Consider the following 15,465-nt stretch of genomic DNA (forward strand, 5'->3'; position numbering starts at 1 on the left):
CAAAGCCCTTTCCTGCTTTGGGCGCTGGGGTAGTTGGAGGGGCCAATTTTTTCTTTTTCCTTTTCCTCTTTTTAGTAAAACTTGCATTTGGGGAACAGTTTTACATGGGCTTCCCTGGTGGCTCAGACGGTCTGCCTGCAATGCGGGAGACCCGGGTTCAATCCCTAAGTCGGGAAAATCCCCTGGAGTAGGAAATGGCAACCCACTCCAGGGGATTCCCCCAGCCAGGGATCCAACTCGTGTCTCCCGTTTTGGCAGGGGGATTCTTTACCACTGAGCGACCTAGGAAAGCCCTAATCTTTTGTAGGATTCTCAACTATTGGAATTTGATGCTCTTCTTATGATTAGATTGGAGTTATGGGTTTGGGTGAGGAATATACAGAGATACTATTTTTATAACATCATATCACAGGTACATATAATCAACATGATTTATGACTGTTGACGTTGACCTTCCTCACCTGGATAAGGTAGTGTTGGTCAGGTCTCTCCCAGGTAACAGTTACTTCCTCTCATTCATTGATTCATAATTTTGAGGATCTCCTATGGACTAGATCCTGGGGATTGAAGAAAAAAAAATGAGGTGCAGGTGAATCCTGCCTTCACTGACCTTGCATTTGAGTGAAGGGGAAGAAAAGAAAATCTCTTACAGATGAGAAAACAGGCTGCAAGGCAAACAGATGTGTCCAAGGATTTAATGAAGAGGCTGTGAGCAGGACTCAAATCCAACTCCAAAGCCAAATGTCACTAACCACACGATACCTGATTTAACTCAGCCCAGGAGTCAACCAACCTGTTCTTTCCTCATCACAACCTGTGTACCTGCCTCACAAAAAGCGACACCACAAGTGGCACCAAACCTGGTCACTCAAAGGCTGGTGCCTATCCCAAACGAGAAGAACCCCTCTCAGTGACGGAACTGTGCTTCCGAGTTGCCCAACCCCAGAACATATGATCTGAGTCACTGCTGGTGCAAGGAGACACAAAACAAATAAGGCTAGGTCCATTTCATATTTAATATTTAAATGCTTAAAATGATAGAAATTATTTTTCTTTCTTTAATGAAAAGAAACATAACTGTAAAAGTCAGAAAATACTACTGTTCCTTTGATCGTCTAGATTTTTCTACTTTCAGCTGGATCCATTGTAAACAGTGAAGGAGGCATTTCTGAATCTCACTCCAGATATTTGAAAGCAAGAGACAATGACAGCATGTATTATAATAAAAGCCCAATCTAAAGGATATTATCTTACCCTGAAACACAGACCCATTTCCTCCTGACCCGGGGCAAATACTAAGAGAAAGTCAACATATTTACAAACAAGATTTAATAATGCTCACAAGACTAGTTTGCCCCCAAATAGGAAAACTACACATTGTTTCAAAAGGTTACAAATTCAATGCCTGAAAATCCCACAGGTAAGCAGTGGGACTGACAGAGTCTGTTTTGGGATAAAGGGAGTGGACAACAGTTATTTATATCCCACGCTGCACCTCTCCCCATTTAGCCTCCCTCAGTACCGCCTGTTCATCTTCTTGAACTTCTCGTAATGATAATCATCCGTGGCCTTCTCATTAGCAGGACGCTTGCGGTTGGGAGGGGACCCTGAGAAGGAAAAGAGGAAAAGCTGTCTGCCACACTAGAAGCCACTGACAGGTTAGCTCTGCACAGGCTAGGTCAACCACACCTGTGCCTCACTCTCGAGAGGCGCCCCAATGCCCACCCTGGTCAACAGGAACACAGGAGGGCCGCAGGGAGTATGTGTTGCTGAGCAACAAACACGGTGGAGTCAGGTGCCAGCTGAAATACGCTGACTTTAGTGTTAGACCAGGTGAGTAGCAGAGTCCCTTGGACTGCAGAGAGATCAAACCAGTCAATCCTAAAGGAAATCAATCCTGAATATTCATTGGAGGGATTGATGCTGAAGCTGAAGCTCCAATACTTTGGCCACCTGATGTAAAGAGCTGACTCAAGGGAAAAGACCCTGATGTTGGGAAAGATAGAGGGCAGGAGGAGAAGAAGGCGACAGAGGATGAGATTTTTAGGTAACATCATTGACTGAATGGACATGAGTTTGAACAAACTCCAGAAGATAGCAAAGGACAGGGAAGCCTGATGTTCTTCAGTCCATTGGAATCACAGTCGGATGTTACTCAGCAAATGAACAATAACTAATTCAGCAAACTCTTAACTGCATTGAGAGTCTGACTAGGTCAGGCATGGCACAAGCTTTTAGACATGACTTCCTTTCACCTGCCCAGAAATCCCAGCAGGTGCATGTTACCGTCTCTCCTCAGAGAGGTTAGCTGACTTGCTCAAGGTCACTCAGAAAGTGACAGGAAGCTAAGCGTTGAACCCAAATCTGGTGCCTCTAAAATTTCTGTTTAACAGAGATTAATAACAGGAAACTCTTTGGGAATCAAAGACTACTCGGCCAAAGTGTTACAGGAAATAATTTCTGAAGTAAGAAGGAGGAACAAGAGAAGTCTCAGCAAATGTAGCATTTCCTAAGAATTGTCCCATTGTTGATGAAAAAGATGACACTGCCTGGTGCTAAGAGCACGTGGGGAAGGGCACTGCTGGATGGACGATCATCATTACATAGGGAAACATGGGAAACAGCCTGAGTGTCTCGCCAGAGGAAAGCAGTTAGACTAAAGGATGTCTACCTGTACAGCAGAACGTGACGTGCCCATTGAAAGGGAAATATAATTTACTGTCACGAACAAACAGGCAGAGGACAGACACTGAAGAGCGGTGATATCCTATTAAGTATGTATACAATATATGTGTGTGCTTTTTTAGAAGTCGGGAAGGTTACAGAGCTGGCCCTTGGTATCTAGGGTTCAACAGCCAATCCCAGGCAGTGTAGTGCTGCATTTGCAATCGCTGTTGGTTGGCAGTTGTGGGTACCGAGGGCTGACTGTGGAACTTGAGCTTAAGCATCCACAGATTCTGGTGTCGGCAGCAGGTCCTGGAACCAGCCCCCCGAGAATACTGAGGGTTAACACTACGTAACAATGTTGTGTATACCAGAAACTAACACGGCAGTGGAAAGCAATTATATTACAACTGGAAAATAAATAAATAAAAAGAACCCACTGTATAGCTCAGGGAAAAAAAGGATCTATTGTACAGCACGGAGGACTATACTCAATATCCTGCAATAAGCCATAACAGAAAAACTGTGAAAAAGAACGTGCATATGTACGTGTAACTGAGCCACTTTGCCATACAGTGGAAATTAATGCAACACTGTAAATAGACTATGCTTCAATAAAGTAAATTGTAAAAATAAAAAATGTTAACTGTGGCCTTCTTTGGGTGGTGAAATCATGAGTAACTTTTGTTTTTGCTTATTCAAGTTTTCTGAGTCTCTGTTACACTTGATAGCCCATTGAATCCTTAGAGCAACCCCCAGTGGTACATTTTATTACCAACCCCATTTTAAAGGTGAGGAAACTGAGGCTTGGAAAGGAGATGGCACATAACCATGGTCCAGAGAAAGAACTAGAACCCAGATGCCTTGGCCCCAAAGCCCAAGCGCCACCCCTCCCCGCCTCCACCGACCCTGGGCCACGGCCGCCCCCAGCGGCCCTGAGGCCCCTGCTGTACTCACGCTCAGGCTCCGGCTTCTCTGTGTCCCCCACTCGCAAGGGTCGGGCTTTGGGCTCCTCTTTGTTTCTCCGTATGGGAGCGTTGAGCTCCTCGTGGTAAACTGGACCGAAAGAGACCAGGGGGTGTGTCAGACAGAACAGGGCCCAGGCACCTGAGCCCAGGGGTGCGGGGAGGAGCCGCTGCCCCGGACACGCGGCGCTCACATCGGTTGTGCTGCACGTAGTTGACAGCCATGTTGGTGGGCACGAAGGAGGTCTCGCTGTCCTTCTTCTTGTTCTGCTGCTCAGCCAGCAGGCGGGCCTTGGCGTCCTCCGTGGAGATGATGTTTTTTATTTTCGCACTGTGGGGAGAGAGGGGCCACTCCACAGTTAGAGCTCTGCCACTGCGGGCCTCAGATGGAACTGACTGGAGGGGCTCAAAGCACCCCTCCTCGCTCAGCTGCATAAGGATGTCATCTTTCTCAGGGCACAGCTCTCTACAGTTCACCAACTCCCCTGCGACCAGAACATCATGGCACTCTCACAGCATGGGAGATGCAGGACTTACTCTCTTCTGATTGAGGGGAAACTGAGCCAGAGGTCAGGTGAACAGGTGAACTCCCTAAGGCTCAAAGCCAGTGAGGCCAGCAAAGAGGTGAGAACTCAGACGTCTCCCAACTTTCTACCACACCCAAAGATGATTCTGACCCTGTATTTCCTCCACAAAAGTCCCCTTTTAGAGCAGATGCTTTGTAGTTGAAATGAAAGGAGGATCACGGGGTGGGTGAACCTTATCACTGCTCCTGCTGAAGCGAGCGGGAGACTACAAGCACCTATTGGAAGGACTGTGAACAAAGGCTAAACAAAAACAAACACTTTCAGAACTTCCCCTGTGGCCCAGTGGTTAAGAATCCACCTTCCCATGCAGGGGACTTGCGTGTGATCCCTGGTTGGGAAACTAAGATTCCACACACCATGGTAAGCCCGTACGCCACAACTAGCGAGAAGCCAGCATGTCACAATGAAAAGATCCAGAATGCTGCAACTAAGACCCGAAGCAGCCAAATTAATAAATAAATATAAAAGAAAAAACAGAAAGAAAGTATCCCTCTACTTTATAAAATAAAACAAATACTTTTGTTTTTGGTGGTGACAGTCCCTAGGGTCTTTAACTCCTCTGATCAACCCAAAGAAACTCTGGGCAGCAACCATGTCAGCAGGCCAGAGAGGGTAAGTTTGTATCTGTGGATTTCCAAGGAGACAGGTTAAGAAACAGCCCCCTTAACTGTTACCTGGAAAGCAGAGAGCTAGCCCTTCGGCCTAGGGGCGGGAGAGAGGCGCAACTGTGGGTCTGAAACTCACTCGATGCCGAGGTCCACCTCGGGGATGCCGCTCAGCATCTGGTTAGACAGCATCTCCTCCGTCTTCTTTGCCGAGGAAACCCGGATGTTTTCTGGCAGCTCATAAAGGCAATCCTCTGCATTCTTTGGCTTGACTTTCTGTTCCTCATGTTCCACGATCCCTTTCCGCTTCTTCAGTTCTGTCTCAATGTACTTCATCCTGAAATGAGATACCCGCAGGCCTCAGGGAGGGGCAGGACAGCTCCAACCCTGGCCCAGAGCCATGATGGGTGATGATGAAGTTGTCATCATTCCATGGAGAAGTGAGAAAAATAAAAATAACTTTTCAGTTTTTAAATCAAGCTAAAAGTTTTCAATTTAAAGCACCAGTCTATACAATGAGATCCTGTCCCACCACATTATGTGGAAGTTTCTTTGATGGCAGTTTTTATTTAACAGCCTGGGTGGCAAAATGAAAAATGGGCAAGTCCAATGTTTCTCCCTACAATTTTCTTTAAGGGGTGGGATGGGAATATTACCAGCCAAGGAATTTAAAAATTCTAAGAACCACGTTCTTAAAGAAATCTTGAGGTTTTCAAAGTTCTCAAGCCTGAGGTGGTGGGGTAAGGGGGACCAGGGACACAAGAGGGGTCAAATTTGCTGTTTTTGGATAAGATTAGAAATGTCATCTGTGACTAAATGTCAGACACTATCTGGCTGGAGCCCACCTCCAATCGCTCAGCGCTGAAAAGACTGACACCTACATGTCGGCATCCTCGTCCCTTCGGTTGGTTTCTGCGGAAAATGATGTCCCCAGATGGAGGTCTTCCTCTTCGCTGATCCTACAAAAAAGAGAACAGTGAAGGAGAGCCTTAGAGTCACATATAAATGAGGCTGAATATGATGCTACATTAATAAAACAAGTATGCAATGAAATGTACAACATCCTGTCCATAGCTGGAAAAAATAAGATACATATATAACACGTAACCAGAAGGAACTCCAGGAATATACGCAAGCACACTGATGGCCTCTGGAGATACTTCAGGGGGAAAGAGTAGATATATTTATTTTTCACTTTTGCGTTGCTTGTATTATTTTGGTAATTGTGTTTTCTATGTTTTTCTTAAAAAAGAAAAATAACTTCCACGTGGGTTTGAAAGATAATATATAATGCACCCTTATAAGAGGTGCCTACCTACATTACACTAAGTTAACGTTTGAAGAGTTTCTGTTTTCTTTGCTTTTAAACAACATACTCTTTACAGAGCACAAAGGGCACTTCAAGCCGTATACAAGCTGCAGCAGGCCCCAGCTCCCTGGCTGGCAGGCAGTGCAGGTGAGTTTGTATCTGAGCCTGTTTTGCACGTACTTATCTTTGCCCCTTTCCTTTAGTTTCTTCATGTCCACCATCCCGCCTGTCTTCATCTGAAAGGGATCATCCTGCAGAAAGCAAACAGCGGAGAAGCAACATCTATGTAACTCGCAGTGGAATGTTTTGTTCTTAAAGAAAACTCAATCACCCACTGAAGAGCAGTCACATCTTCCCACTGCCCAGGGAGGGTCCCACAACTCACCACTAGAGTGGTCTCTTCTTGTACTTTCTCTCCCACCAGCAGGGCAACAGCACTGAGAATAACCAAAAAGCAGAGGAGAGAGAGAGAGAAATGGCACAGTTCAAAGATGAGGAGAAACATTTAGGAAGTCTGAAGAAACATTTAGGAAGTCTGCAACATTAGTGCGGGGTTAAGATTTGAGGAGTGGACACCAAAGTCAGATGGAAAGCCTACAAGAATAACAGGGATCAAGAGACACTCTAGGGACTTCTCCTGTGGTCCAGTGGCTAAGACTCTGCACTTTCAATGCAGGGGCCCTGGTCGGGGAATTATCCCACATGCAGCAACTAAGAGTTTGCATGCTTCAACGAAGACTGAAGATCCCATGTGCCACAGCTAAGACCTGGTGCAGCCAAATAAATAAAATAAATGTTATGAAACAATAAGAAAGCGAGAGAGACGCTCTAGATGCTAGAGATGGGGGTAGTGTTCACCTAAGTGGTACACTTTCCTACAAAGTCATTTGGCATTATCTTGGCTTAGAAACCTCATTTCTAAGATTTTGCCCTCACAGAAAATGAAGCTAAAGACAAGTGTAGGAAAATACTATTGCAGCCTTATTTGGTGGTGAAATTTGGCACAATGACCTACAGATCCCAAAACAGAGGGGGCAAGTTAAATTATGGTATGTATATCTGGTGGAATATTATGCAGCTATCAAAAAGGTTTTTTTTTTTTGGGGGGGGGCGATTACCCACAATGTGGATGAATACCCACAATATCATGAATTGAAAATACAGTAGTTACCCCCCCCTTAGCTGTGGTTTTACTTTTCACAGTGTCAGTTACCTATGGTCCAAAAATATTAAACAGAAAATTCCAGTAATAAAAAAATTCGTAAGTTTTAAATTATCTATCAGCTATTGTGAACAGTGTGACGAATCTCTGCCCTCTTGCCTGGTCCAACAGAGGAAGTGAACCACCCTTTTGTCCCGAGGGTCCACACTGTATACACGACCCACCTATCGGTGTGGGGAAAAATAGTCTGCATAAGATTAGATACTATTCAAGCTTCAGGCATCCACTGGGGGTCTTGGAACATAGCCCCTGTGGATAAGAGGAGACTACTGAAGCATAGAATAAAAATAAGGCTGCTCACAGTCTTTACAAAAGAGAGAGAGAAAACAGGCAGGGAAGAACATTAAATGTCAATATTGGTTACCTCTTTATGGGAGAATTATAGGTACTATTTATTTTCTTGATTATACCTTTCTAAATTTCCCAAACCCTTAACAATCAGTGTGCATTTCACAATTAATTGAAGTGTAATAAAGACACTAGTCTGGACTTCCCTGGTGGTCCAGTAGTTAAGGATCCACCTGCCAATGCAGGGGACATGGGTTTGATCCCTGGCGGGGGAAGATTCTGCAAGCTGAGCGGCAACTAAGCTTGTGAGTCACAACGGAGCCCACATGCCATGAGTCCTGAAGTCTGGGCACCCTAGAGCCCATCTTTTGAAACAAGAAAAGCCACTACAATGAGAAGTCCAAGCACTGCAACCAGAGAAAGCCCCTGCATAGAAACAAAGACCCAGTGCAGCCATCAGCTCAGGTCAGCCGCTCAGTCGTGTCCGACTCTTTGCGAACCCATGGACTGCAGCACGCCAGGCCTCCCTGTCCATCACCAACTCCCAGAGCCTACTCAAACTCATGTCCATCGTGTTGGTGATGCCATCCAACCATCTCATCCTCTGTCGTCCCCTTCTCCTCCCGCCTTCAATCTTTCCCAGTATCAGGGTCTTTTCCAGTGAGTCGGTTCTTCATATCAGGTGGCCAAAGTATTGGAATTAAAACAAAAACAAACCAAAAAACACAAGCAATGACCTGTAACTCTGGAAGAAGTGAAACTTGCTCAGTTGTGTCCAAGTCTTTGCGATCCCATGGAATACACAGTCCATGTAATTCTGCAGGCCAGAATACTGGAGTGGGTAGCCTTTCCCTTCTCCAGGGGAATCTTCCCAACCCAGGAATTGAACCCAAGTTGCCCGTATTGCAAGCGGATTCTTAACCAGCTGAGCCACAAGGGAAGCCCAAGAATACTGGAGTGGGTAGCCTACCCCTTCTCCAGCAGATCTTCCAGACCCAAGAATCTAACCAGGGTCTCCTGCATTGCAGGCGGATTCTTTACCAACTGAGCTATCAGGGAAGCCCATGGTAGCTCTGGAGCAAACTTCAAGACCACAAGGTTCAGGGCATGTCCTGGTTGAACATTTGCAAACAACAACGCTTGAATCCCTCTCCAGGAAGTACAAAGTGTAAAGTTTGTCAAGAAAAGGGGCTGTCTATGTCTGAGAATATATTTGTGACAACGACCCGGGCGGGGTGAGAGGAGTCAGGGGAGGTGGTGTCTCTGTCATCCCCTCCTGTTCTGGGTCCTCTACTCCCAAGCGGTACCCACCTCACCCCGTTGGGCCTCTTCCTCAAGTTCTGCACCTCTCGGGTCTCTTCCAGTTTTAATCTTAGAAGAGAAAAAACAAATAAAAAGGCAACGCACAGGCTGAGATACCCTTCACGGAACTCAAAGAGTCAAAAGGCAGCTTCGACGGACACCAATGACTGGCCGTCTAGCCGCCCGCAGTGGTCCAGAGAGTGACTGTGTCTCGACACACCAGGAGTCAGATCCACTTCGCATCCCAGGGGCACCCCTCCCAACCATGAGACCTTGGGGCGGCGGTCTCATCCCTAGGAGCCTCGTTTTCTTCGTTCGCAGAGGGGTAACGACACCGCTCACAGCAATGGTGTCAACGAGGTACCCGGCTGGTCGTGAGTCCCCTTAGGTTGCCTCTCTCTTCCTGCCCCGTAGGATCCCGCCCCAAACGCACCGAACCTCCTCTGAGTCCTGCTCGTCTTCCTCCGACTCCGAGTCGGCGCGGCGCCGGCGGAAAGTCTTCCCGGTGACCCGCATAGTCGCACCGGCACTGCTGTCCAGAGCCTCTGCGCCGAGAACTGGGATACTTCCGGCGCGCGGCTATGAGGTCAGAGCGCCGGCCCAGCCCGGCCCCGCCCCCAGCTCCGGCCCCGCCCCCAGTCCACACGCCCATCTGACCACGCCCCCGTCCGTGGCGTCGGCCTCTCCCGATTGGGCAGCCCAGGGGGGAGGAGGCGGGGCGCGGCTGGCCGGGCCTCAAGACCCTGCGCCCGCGGCTCGGAGGGCGCGCTTGACTGACAGGCGGCGGTGGCGGCTCGGTTGCGACTGCAGGTGAGTTCCGGGCCGCCGCCGGCTGTTTCAGGGGGCCGGGTCTCTCCGAGCAGGGGCGACCCAGTCCGGCTCCGGGCCGGCGGGAACCTGGCCCTGCCTGGTGCGCATAACGCCGTGGCCAGGTGAGCGGAGCCCGGGACCCCCCTCGGCCGCCACTGCCCTGACCCCTCCTCCGGCCGGCGCCCAGGGTATCTATTCGGGCCCCGGGCGCCCCACTTCGGGCCCCTAGGCTCCGGAATAGGGGGCGCCGTCTCTTTCATTTCTGCCTGGGCCTGCCCCAGCGTTGAAAGCACGCTTGTGGCGTCTCGGACCGCTGACTTCTTTCCTCCGGTCTGGGCCCTGACGTGCACTTTTTTTTTCCTGTAGGGACAAAAGATAACCACTTCTTAGCCGTGATGAATTAAAGCCCCAGCCCCGACTCCCCAGCTAACGATCGCTTCCAGCCACTTCTCCCGGAGGGGAGTCGTGTCTGGTGTTTTGAACCCACTCGGGAGGGTTTGAGGGCAGAGGGTGCTTGCTGGCCGCTTCCCGGGACCTTCGGGGGCCTTGTTTTCGTTCTTTGTCACGAGGACTGTCGCTCTGGCCTCCGCCCCTTCTACCCGAGGATGCTCTGAGGATTAAGTTTATTTGAAAAACAGGAATCAACCGACGCTTAGGATATAACTAAAGGCATAAATAATGGCTTGTGGGACATCTAGCAAGCCCTTATTAGTTTTCCTTTTTTCAATATGCTGTTTGTCCTTTCCTTAGCAAGAACTACCTCTTATTAAGCGCTTAACGTGGCAGGCACTGGACTCAGCATTATTTCATTAAACTCATCCAACAGTCCTAGGAAGTAGATTCAATTATTGTTTCTCATTTTGCCAAGGAAGACACCAGGGCTCAGAGAGGCAGTGTGTACCTCAGGGAACACAGCTGGAAGGGGGAGTAGAAATCAGTTACAGGCCTCCCTCGCGGCACCTTGCGCTCAGTACCTGGCACAGTAGAGTTGGTTTTCTGCAGGTTCCCTCCTCGTGAAGACCATCCGGAAGTCGGGCAGCATTTCTGGAATGCCTTACTGTTCTCTGGAACAGTCTCCTCTGAGGTTGCCGTCGTCTTCCGTGTACTGAGACAGATAGTAGACTCGGGACTTGTTGGAACAGCCTTGTGGTTTTGATGAAAAGCCATAGTTTAAAAGTGTCCAGGTCTAACCCTCTGCAGTCTGGTTCAACCAAACCCAGATGCACATGGGCGTCACTGGGCCCCTCGTCTGTGATGGCTGCAGGAGACGCTCCTTGGGAACTGCCACAAGAACCCAGGGAGTGGATGCCTGCAGCTCTCACGCTGTCAGAGTTGGCTCCAATGTTGCCCTCCCAGGATCCCTCCCACCAGTGGGTACTGGACAGCACTAAGGAGAGGGCTGCAAGGCCAAGGACATTTCTGCTGATATCCCAGGAAGGACCATCTGGTACAGATGTACTGTCCCTGCTGGGCAAGACCAGCGTGCCCACTGATAACCTCGGTCTGACTGAGTTGAGTTTAGCAGAAGTGATGCTGCAGAAGTGGCAGGGGTGAGTCTGGTGGCCTGTGGCTGGGCTGAGGGGCTGCAGATCCTCTGAACTTGGCTGGGCCTTTTAGGGGGTGGGTTGAAACTGCTTCTCGGAGGGAGCCTGTGGGAAATCTGAGTACTCTTCAGTTCAGAGAAATGCCATGTTTTTCGTTTGGTTTGAAGGTTTGGTTCTTGAAGAAAGTGTCCAGGTTTGGCTTGAGTTTGGGTTACTAGCTCCTGGAACCAGGTGAAATGTGGGCTTGTCTCAGTGAGCATTAATGTCTGGGTCGATTTAGGAAAATCATTTTGCAATCCAGCAAAATGATTGCAGCTCACAGCCTGGCCATAGTAAGTATTCATTGAGTGTGGGACAGACTTACTTATTCAGCAAATATTTACTGAGCTTTCAGTATACAGGGCACTGCTTTGGGTGCTTGAAATACGTCAGGGAGCAAAAGAGACTAAAGACCCCCTGAACTCATGGACTTTATGTTCAGATAACCTGATAACTATGTAAAGGTGTTAGAAGGTGATGCTATGGGTAAAAAAAAGTAGAGCAAAGGGAGGGAATCAGGATCGAGAGAGAACTGACTTGCAGATTTAAATTGGTGTTCTGGTTTGTGGTTTGGTCGGTGACATGACAAAGCAGTGGACTGAACTGTAGGCCCTGGGTTCAAGGACCAGTTCTGCCAGCTTGCTGTGTGAGCCTGGACAGGAGCCTTTCCCCACCAGAGCCCCTGCTCTGCCATCCGCTGGTCGTGTGACTTCAGCGTAAACCTCTCTAATCCTCTCCTGCTTCGTGGTTTTAGGGGTCCTGGTCTGAGTTTCTGCTTTTACTTACTCCAGGGTTTGCAGCTTCTCAGTGACCTGGGCCAGTCACTGCCTCTAGCCTGTCAGCCCCCAGGGACTGCCAGCATGGAGCAGCCATAACCCTAATTAACGGACTCTTATGGCCCCTTGGACAGAGTGCAGTACCGGGTTTCAGGCCGTGCAAGGATGTTAACCTAAACTTAAGGAACTGAAATTGAGCAGAAAAAAGTGCTGTGTGGAGAATGACTCAGAAGAGTTGCTTGTGAGGAAGGCCAGGGGAAGCCACCCTTGGGGTTGGGCATTTGGGTCTGAGGACCTGAAGGTCATCATCCCCACTCCAAGCTGTTTGGCAGCTGGTAGAGCTGACAGTTCAGAGCACTGACTTTGGGTTAGGCAGTCCTGGGTTTGAATCCTGGCTCAGCTGTTCTGTAGCTGTGCGACCCCCAGCCAGTTGCTTCCCCTCTCTGAGCCTCAGCCTTCCCTCTTTTAGTGATGGAGGCGGAGATGGATTTTGCTCTCAATGTTGCCTGACCTCCAGGGTGATTGTGAGGATTTCGTGAGGTCTGTTAGTATCCGTTTCCAGTTCACAGGGCCATCCTGAATGGGGGCAAGCAGAACTTGGCAAGAAAGAAGGGCTGAGGGTCCTGCCTTGAGAGTTGGAAGGACAGTGGACTTGGCGTATTAAGTCTGGTTAAAGAGAGGAATTTGGGGGCAAGGGGATGGCTTGGAAGTAGAGTGGGGAGCAGGCAGGAGCGGGAGGTAAAGGGGACATGTTTTGTGGGGTAGAGGGGAGCATGGAAAGGTGTGGGCACAGGTGTGTGGGGTGGCCAGTGTGGTGAGGATCAGGGCAGGGGGTGTCCTTGTGTTGGTGCCGGAGTTGGCAGCATCACCTTTAAATCCTGAGGAGCTGGGCTTGCAGCTGGCAGAAGGATGTAGCCAGAGCCTCCAGGAAGTTGATGAGTAATGGGCCCCTGAGGCCTGGTCTCAGTGGTGGTGCCCAGATGTGCTGCCTCACTGCCTGTGCCCCTGTGCGGGGCTGAAGTGGGGGTGGCTTTCCCCATCACTCCATGAAGGCCCCGGGGAGGGGGGACTCACCCGCCCTTGTTCAGGACAAGAAGCCTCTTAGCCATCTCATCCGGGGCCTGCAGTGGGCAGGCTCTCTGCCAGATCTGCCAGCCTGCCTCCTCTCCTCCTGCTTTCTCGTCGCCGAGAGGAGGTGGGTCTGGTGGGTCAGGAGGGAGAGGTGCCCTGGGTGTCTGTAGCGGAGGCGCAGCCCCTTGGCTGGCATCTCGAATACCAGCTATGGGGCGGTGACTCTTAACAGCACCACGGAGCTGCTGCTCTCAAGAGGGCCCATGCCCAAATCCAGGCCTCCCCACAGTGGAGGTGTCTTTCCTTTTCAGTCTTTATTAAACACCTTCTGTGTCCTTTCCATTTATTTTGCACAGAGGGAAGGATGGGAAGGCTCACCCCACCTGGCTCACTTCCCGCTGTCCCACTGCCTTGCTCTGTGGTCTTGGGCAAGTGGCTTCCCATCTCAGAGCCTCCGTTCTTCCTCCATAAAATAAGAAACAGCTGTCCTCACCCGAGAGTATGTAGTGAAGCGCTGCCCATCACGCCTGGCTCAGAGTAGGCACTCGGTCCTGGAGCTCCTGTTGTTGAGCTGTTGTTCAGTCGCTCAGGTGTGTCCAACTCTTTGCGACCCCATGGACTGCAGCACGCCAGGCTTCCCTGTCCATCACCAACACCCAGAGCTTGCTCAAGCTCACATTCGTTGACGTGAGTTAAGGTTACCTTTTCCAAAAGACCCTTCTCTGCTCCCATCTTAAGTGAGATAAAAGGAATCTTTAAAAAGTTTCTATTTTGATCATGTAAGCGCCTGTTCAGTGTTTCAAATTTTTAAAATGCCAAATATTTTCATGGTCACTTGCATGTAGTGATCTGGAAAATATTCAAAGAAAAATTGAAAGCCAGTGGTATTTAACCAGCCTCAAATTGTGCAACCATGATGTGTAATAAAGAATTTGAAACAAACAAAACAAAAGTTTCTATTTTGAAAAAAGTCAAACCCAGACAAGTAAAAAGAGTCATAAAATGAAATGCCATTTACCCTTTACCTATATCCACCAACTGTTAACATTTTTGCCCCATTTACTCTCTATGTATTTATATATTCATCATCATCAGAATTATTCTTGCCAATCCATTTAAGAGTAAGTTGCAGATATCATGACCCTTTGCCCTTCAATATTTAGGAGGAATCATCTAAGAACAAGGATACATAACCAGAAAATGGTTTTCATCTTGAGAAGCTTTTTTTTTTTTTAACTACATCAGGGCTTAGTTGCAGAGCTCGGGTTAGTTGCTCAGAGGCATGGGGATCCAAGTTCCCTGACCAGGGATCAAACCCACATCCCCTGCATTGGAAGGCGGATTCTCAACCACTGGACCACCAGGGAAGTCCCCATCTCCAGAAGCTTTAATGTTGATCTAACACTGTGTCAGTTTCCCCGGGCTGCCATAACAGAGTACCACAGGCTGGATGACTTACACAACAGAAATTTATTTTCTCACGGTTCTGTAGGCTGGGGGTCCAAGCAAGAGGTCAGCAGGTTTGATTTCTTCTAAGACTTCCCCTTGACATACCGGTGGTGACTTTCTTGCTATGTCCTCACGTGGTCCTTTCTTTTGGTGCCTCTTGGTGGATCCAAATCTCCTCCTCTTATAAGGACACCAGTCACATTGGATTAAGGTCCACCCTAAAGACCTCACTGAACTGAACTACTTTACTTTTGGGGGGATAGTTTGCTTATTTTTAATTGGAGGATAATTGCTTTACAATGTTGTGTTGGTTTCTGCCTACATTAATATGACTTAATTACCTTTTATATAAAATAAATAAATACATAGTTTAAAACAAAACCAAAAACACAGCCAGTGACATACTTTACAGGCTTCCCAGGCAGCACAGTGGTAAAGAATCTACCTGCCATTGCAGGAGACCAGGGTTCGATCCCTGGATTGGGAAGATCCCCTGGAGGAGGAAATGGCAACCCACTCCAGTATTGCCTGGAGAATTCCATGGACAGAGGAGCCTGGCGGGCTACAGTCCATGGGGTCACAAAGAGTCGGACACGACTAAGTGACTGAGCGCCACAACAAACTTTATAGTACCGAGCATTTTTTGAACATTCTTCCTCTTTTTTAAAAAATTTATTTAAAAAAAATTATTTATTTGGCTGTGCTGGGTCTTAGTTGCCACACACAGGATCTTTTGTTGCAGCATGTGGGATCTAGTTCCCTGACCAAGGATGAACCTGGGGCCCCGGCGTTGGAAGCTTGGAGTCTTAGCCACTGGACTAGTAGGGAGGTGCT

General features: G+C 48.6%; 2 protein-coding genes across 5 annotated transcripts in view; one reads left to right on the forward strand and one right to left on the reverse strand.

The window, feature by feature from the left end:
• Nucleotides 1-998: 998 nt before the first annotated feature.
• On the reverse strand, nucleotides 999-9,513 carry C11H9orf78 (chromosome 11 C9orf78 homolog). 2 transcript variants are annotated; one of them, XM_027556549.1, is made up of 9 exons: nucleotides 9,376-9,513; nucleotides 8,952-9,011; nucleotides 6,516-6,567; nucleotides 6,311-6,381; nucleotides 5,703-5,780; nucleotides 4,961-5,158; nucleotides 3,824-3,960; nucleotides 3,622-3,720; nucleotides 999-1,607 (listed from the first exon to the last, which is right to left on the reverse strand). In XM_027556549.1, exons 1-9 carry the CDS (start codon nucleotides 9,456-9,458, stop codon nucleotides 1,516-1,518), a joined length of 870 nt encoding a protein of 289 aa, XP_027412350.1. In that variant the 5' UTR covers nucleotides 9,459-9,513; the 3' UTR covers nucleotides 999-1,515. The 2 variants fall into 2 exon arrangements, with proteins under 2 accessions (XP_027412350.1, XP_027412351.1); XM_027556550.1 differs by lacking the exon at nucleotides 8,952-9,011.
• A 133-nt stretch (nucleotides 9,514-9,646) lies between these two features.
• The window catches only part of USP20 (ubiquitin specific peptidase 20), a 44,341-nt gene continuing 38,522 nt past the window's right edge, over nucleotides 9,647-15,465 (forward strand). For 2 of the 3 annotated variants that reach the window (XM_027556553.1, XM_027556551.1), the window contains exon 1: nucleotides 9,647-9,752. The gene's annotated coding sequence lies outside the window, so the exon portion shown is untranslated. Of the gene's footprint in view, nucleotides 9,753-9,809; nucleotides 9,875-15,465 lie in introns of those variants that run through there. The other variant, XM_027556552.1, reaches the window with a different exon arrangement.

The sequence above is a fragment of the Bos indicus x Bos taurus genome, chromosome 11 (genome assembly GCF_003369695.1).
Source record: "Bos indicus x Bos taurus breed Angus x Brahman F1 hybrid chromosome 11, Bos_hybrid_MaternalHap_v2.0, whole genome shotgun sequence".
In the NCBI taxonomy this organism is placed as follows: domain Eukaryota; kingdom Metazoa; phylum Chordata; class Mammalia; order Artiodactyla; family Bovidae; genus Bos; species Bos indicus x Bos taurus.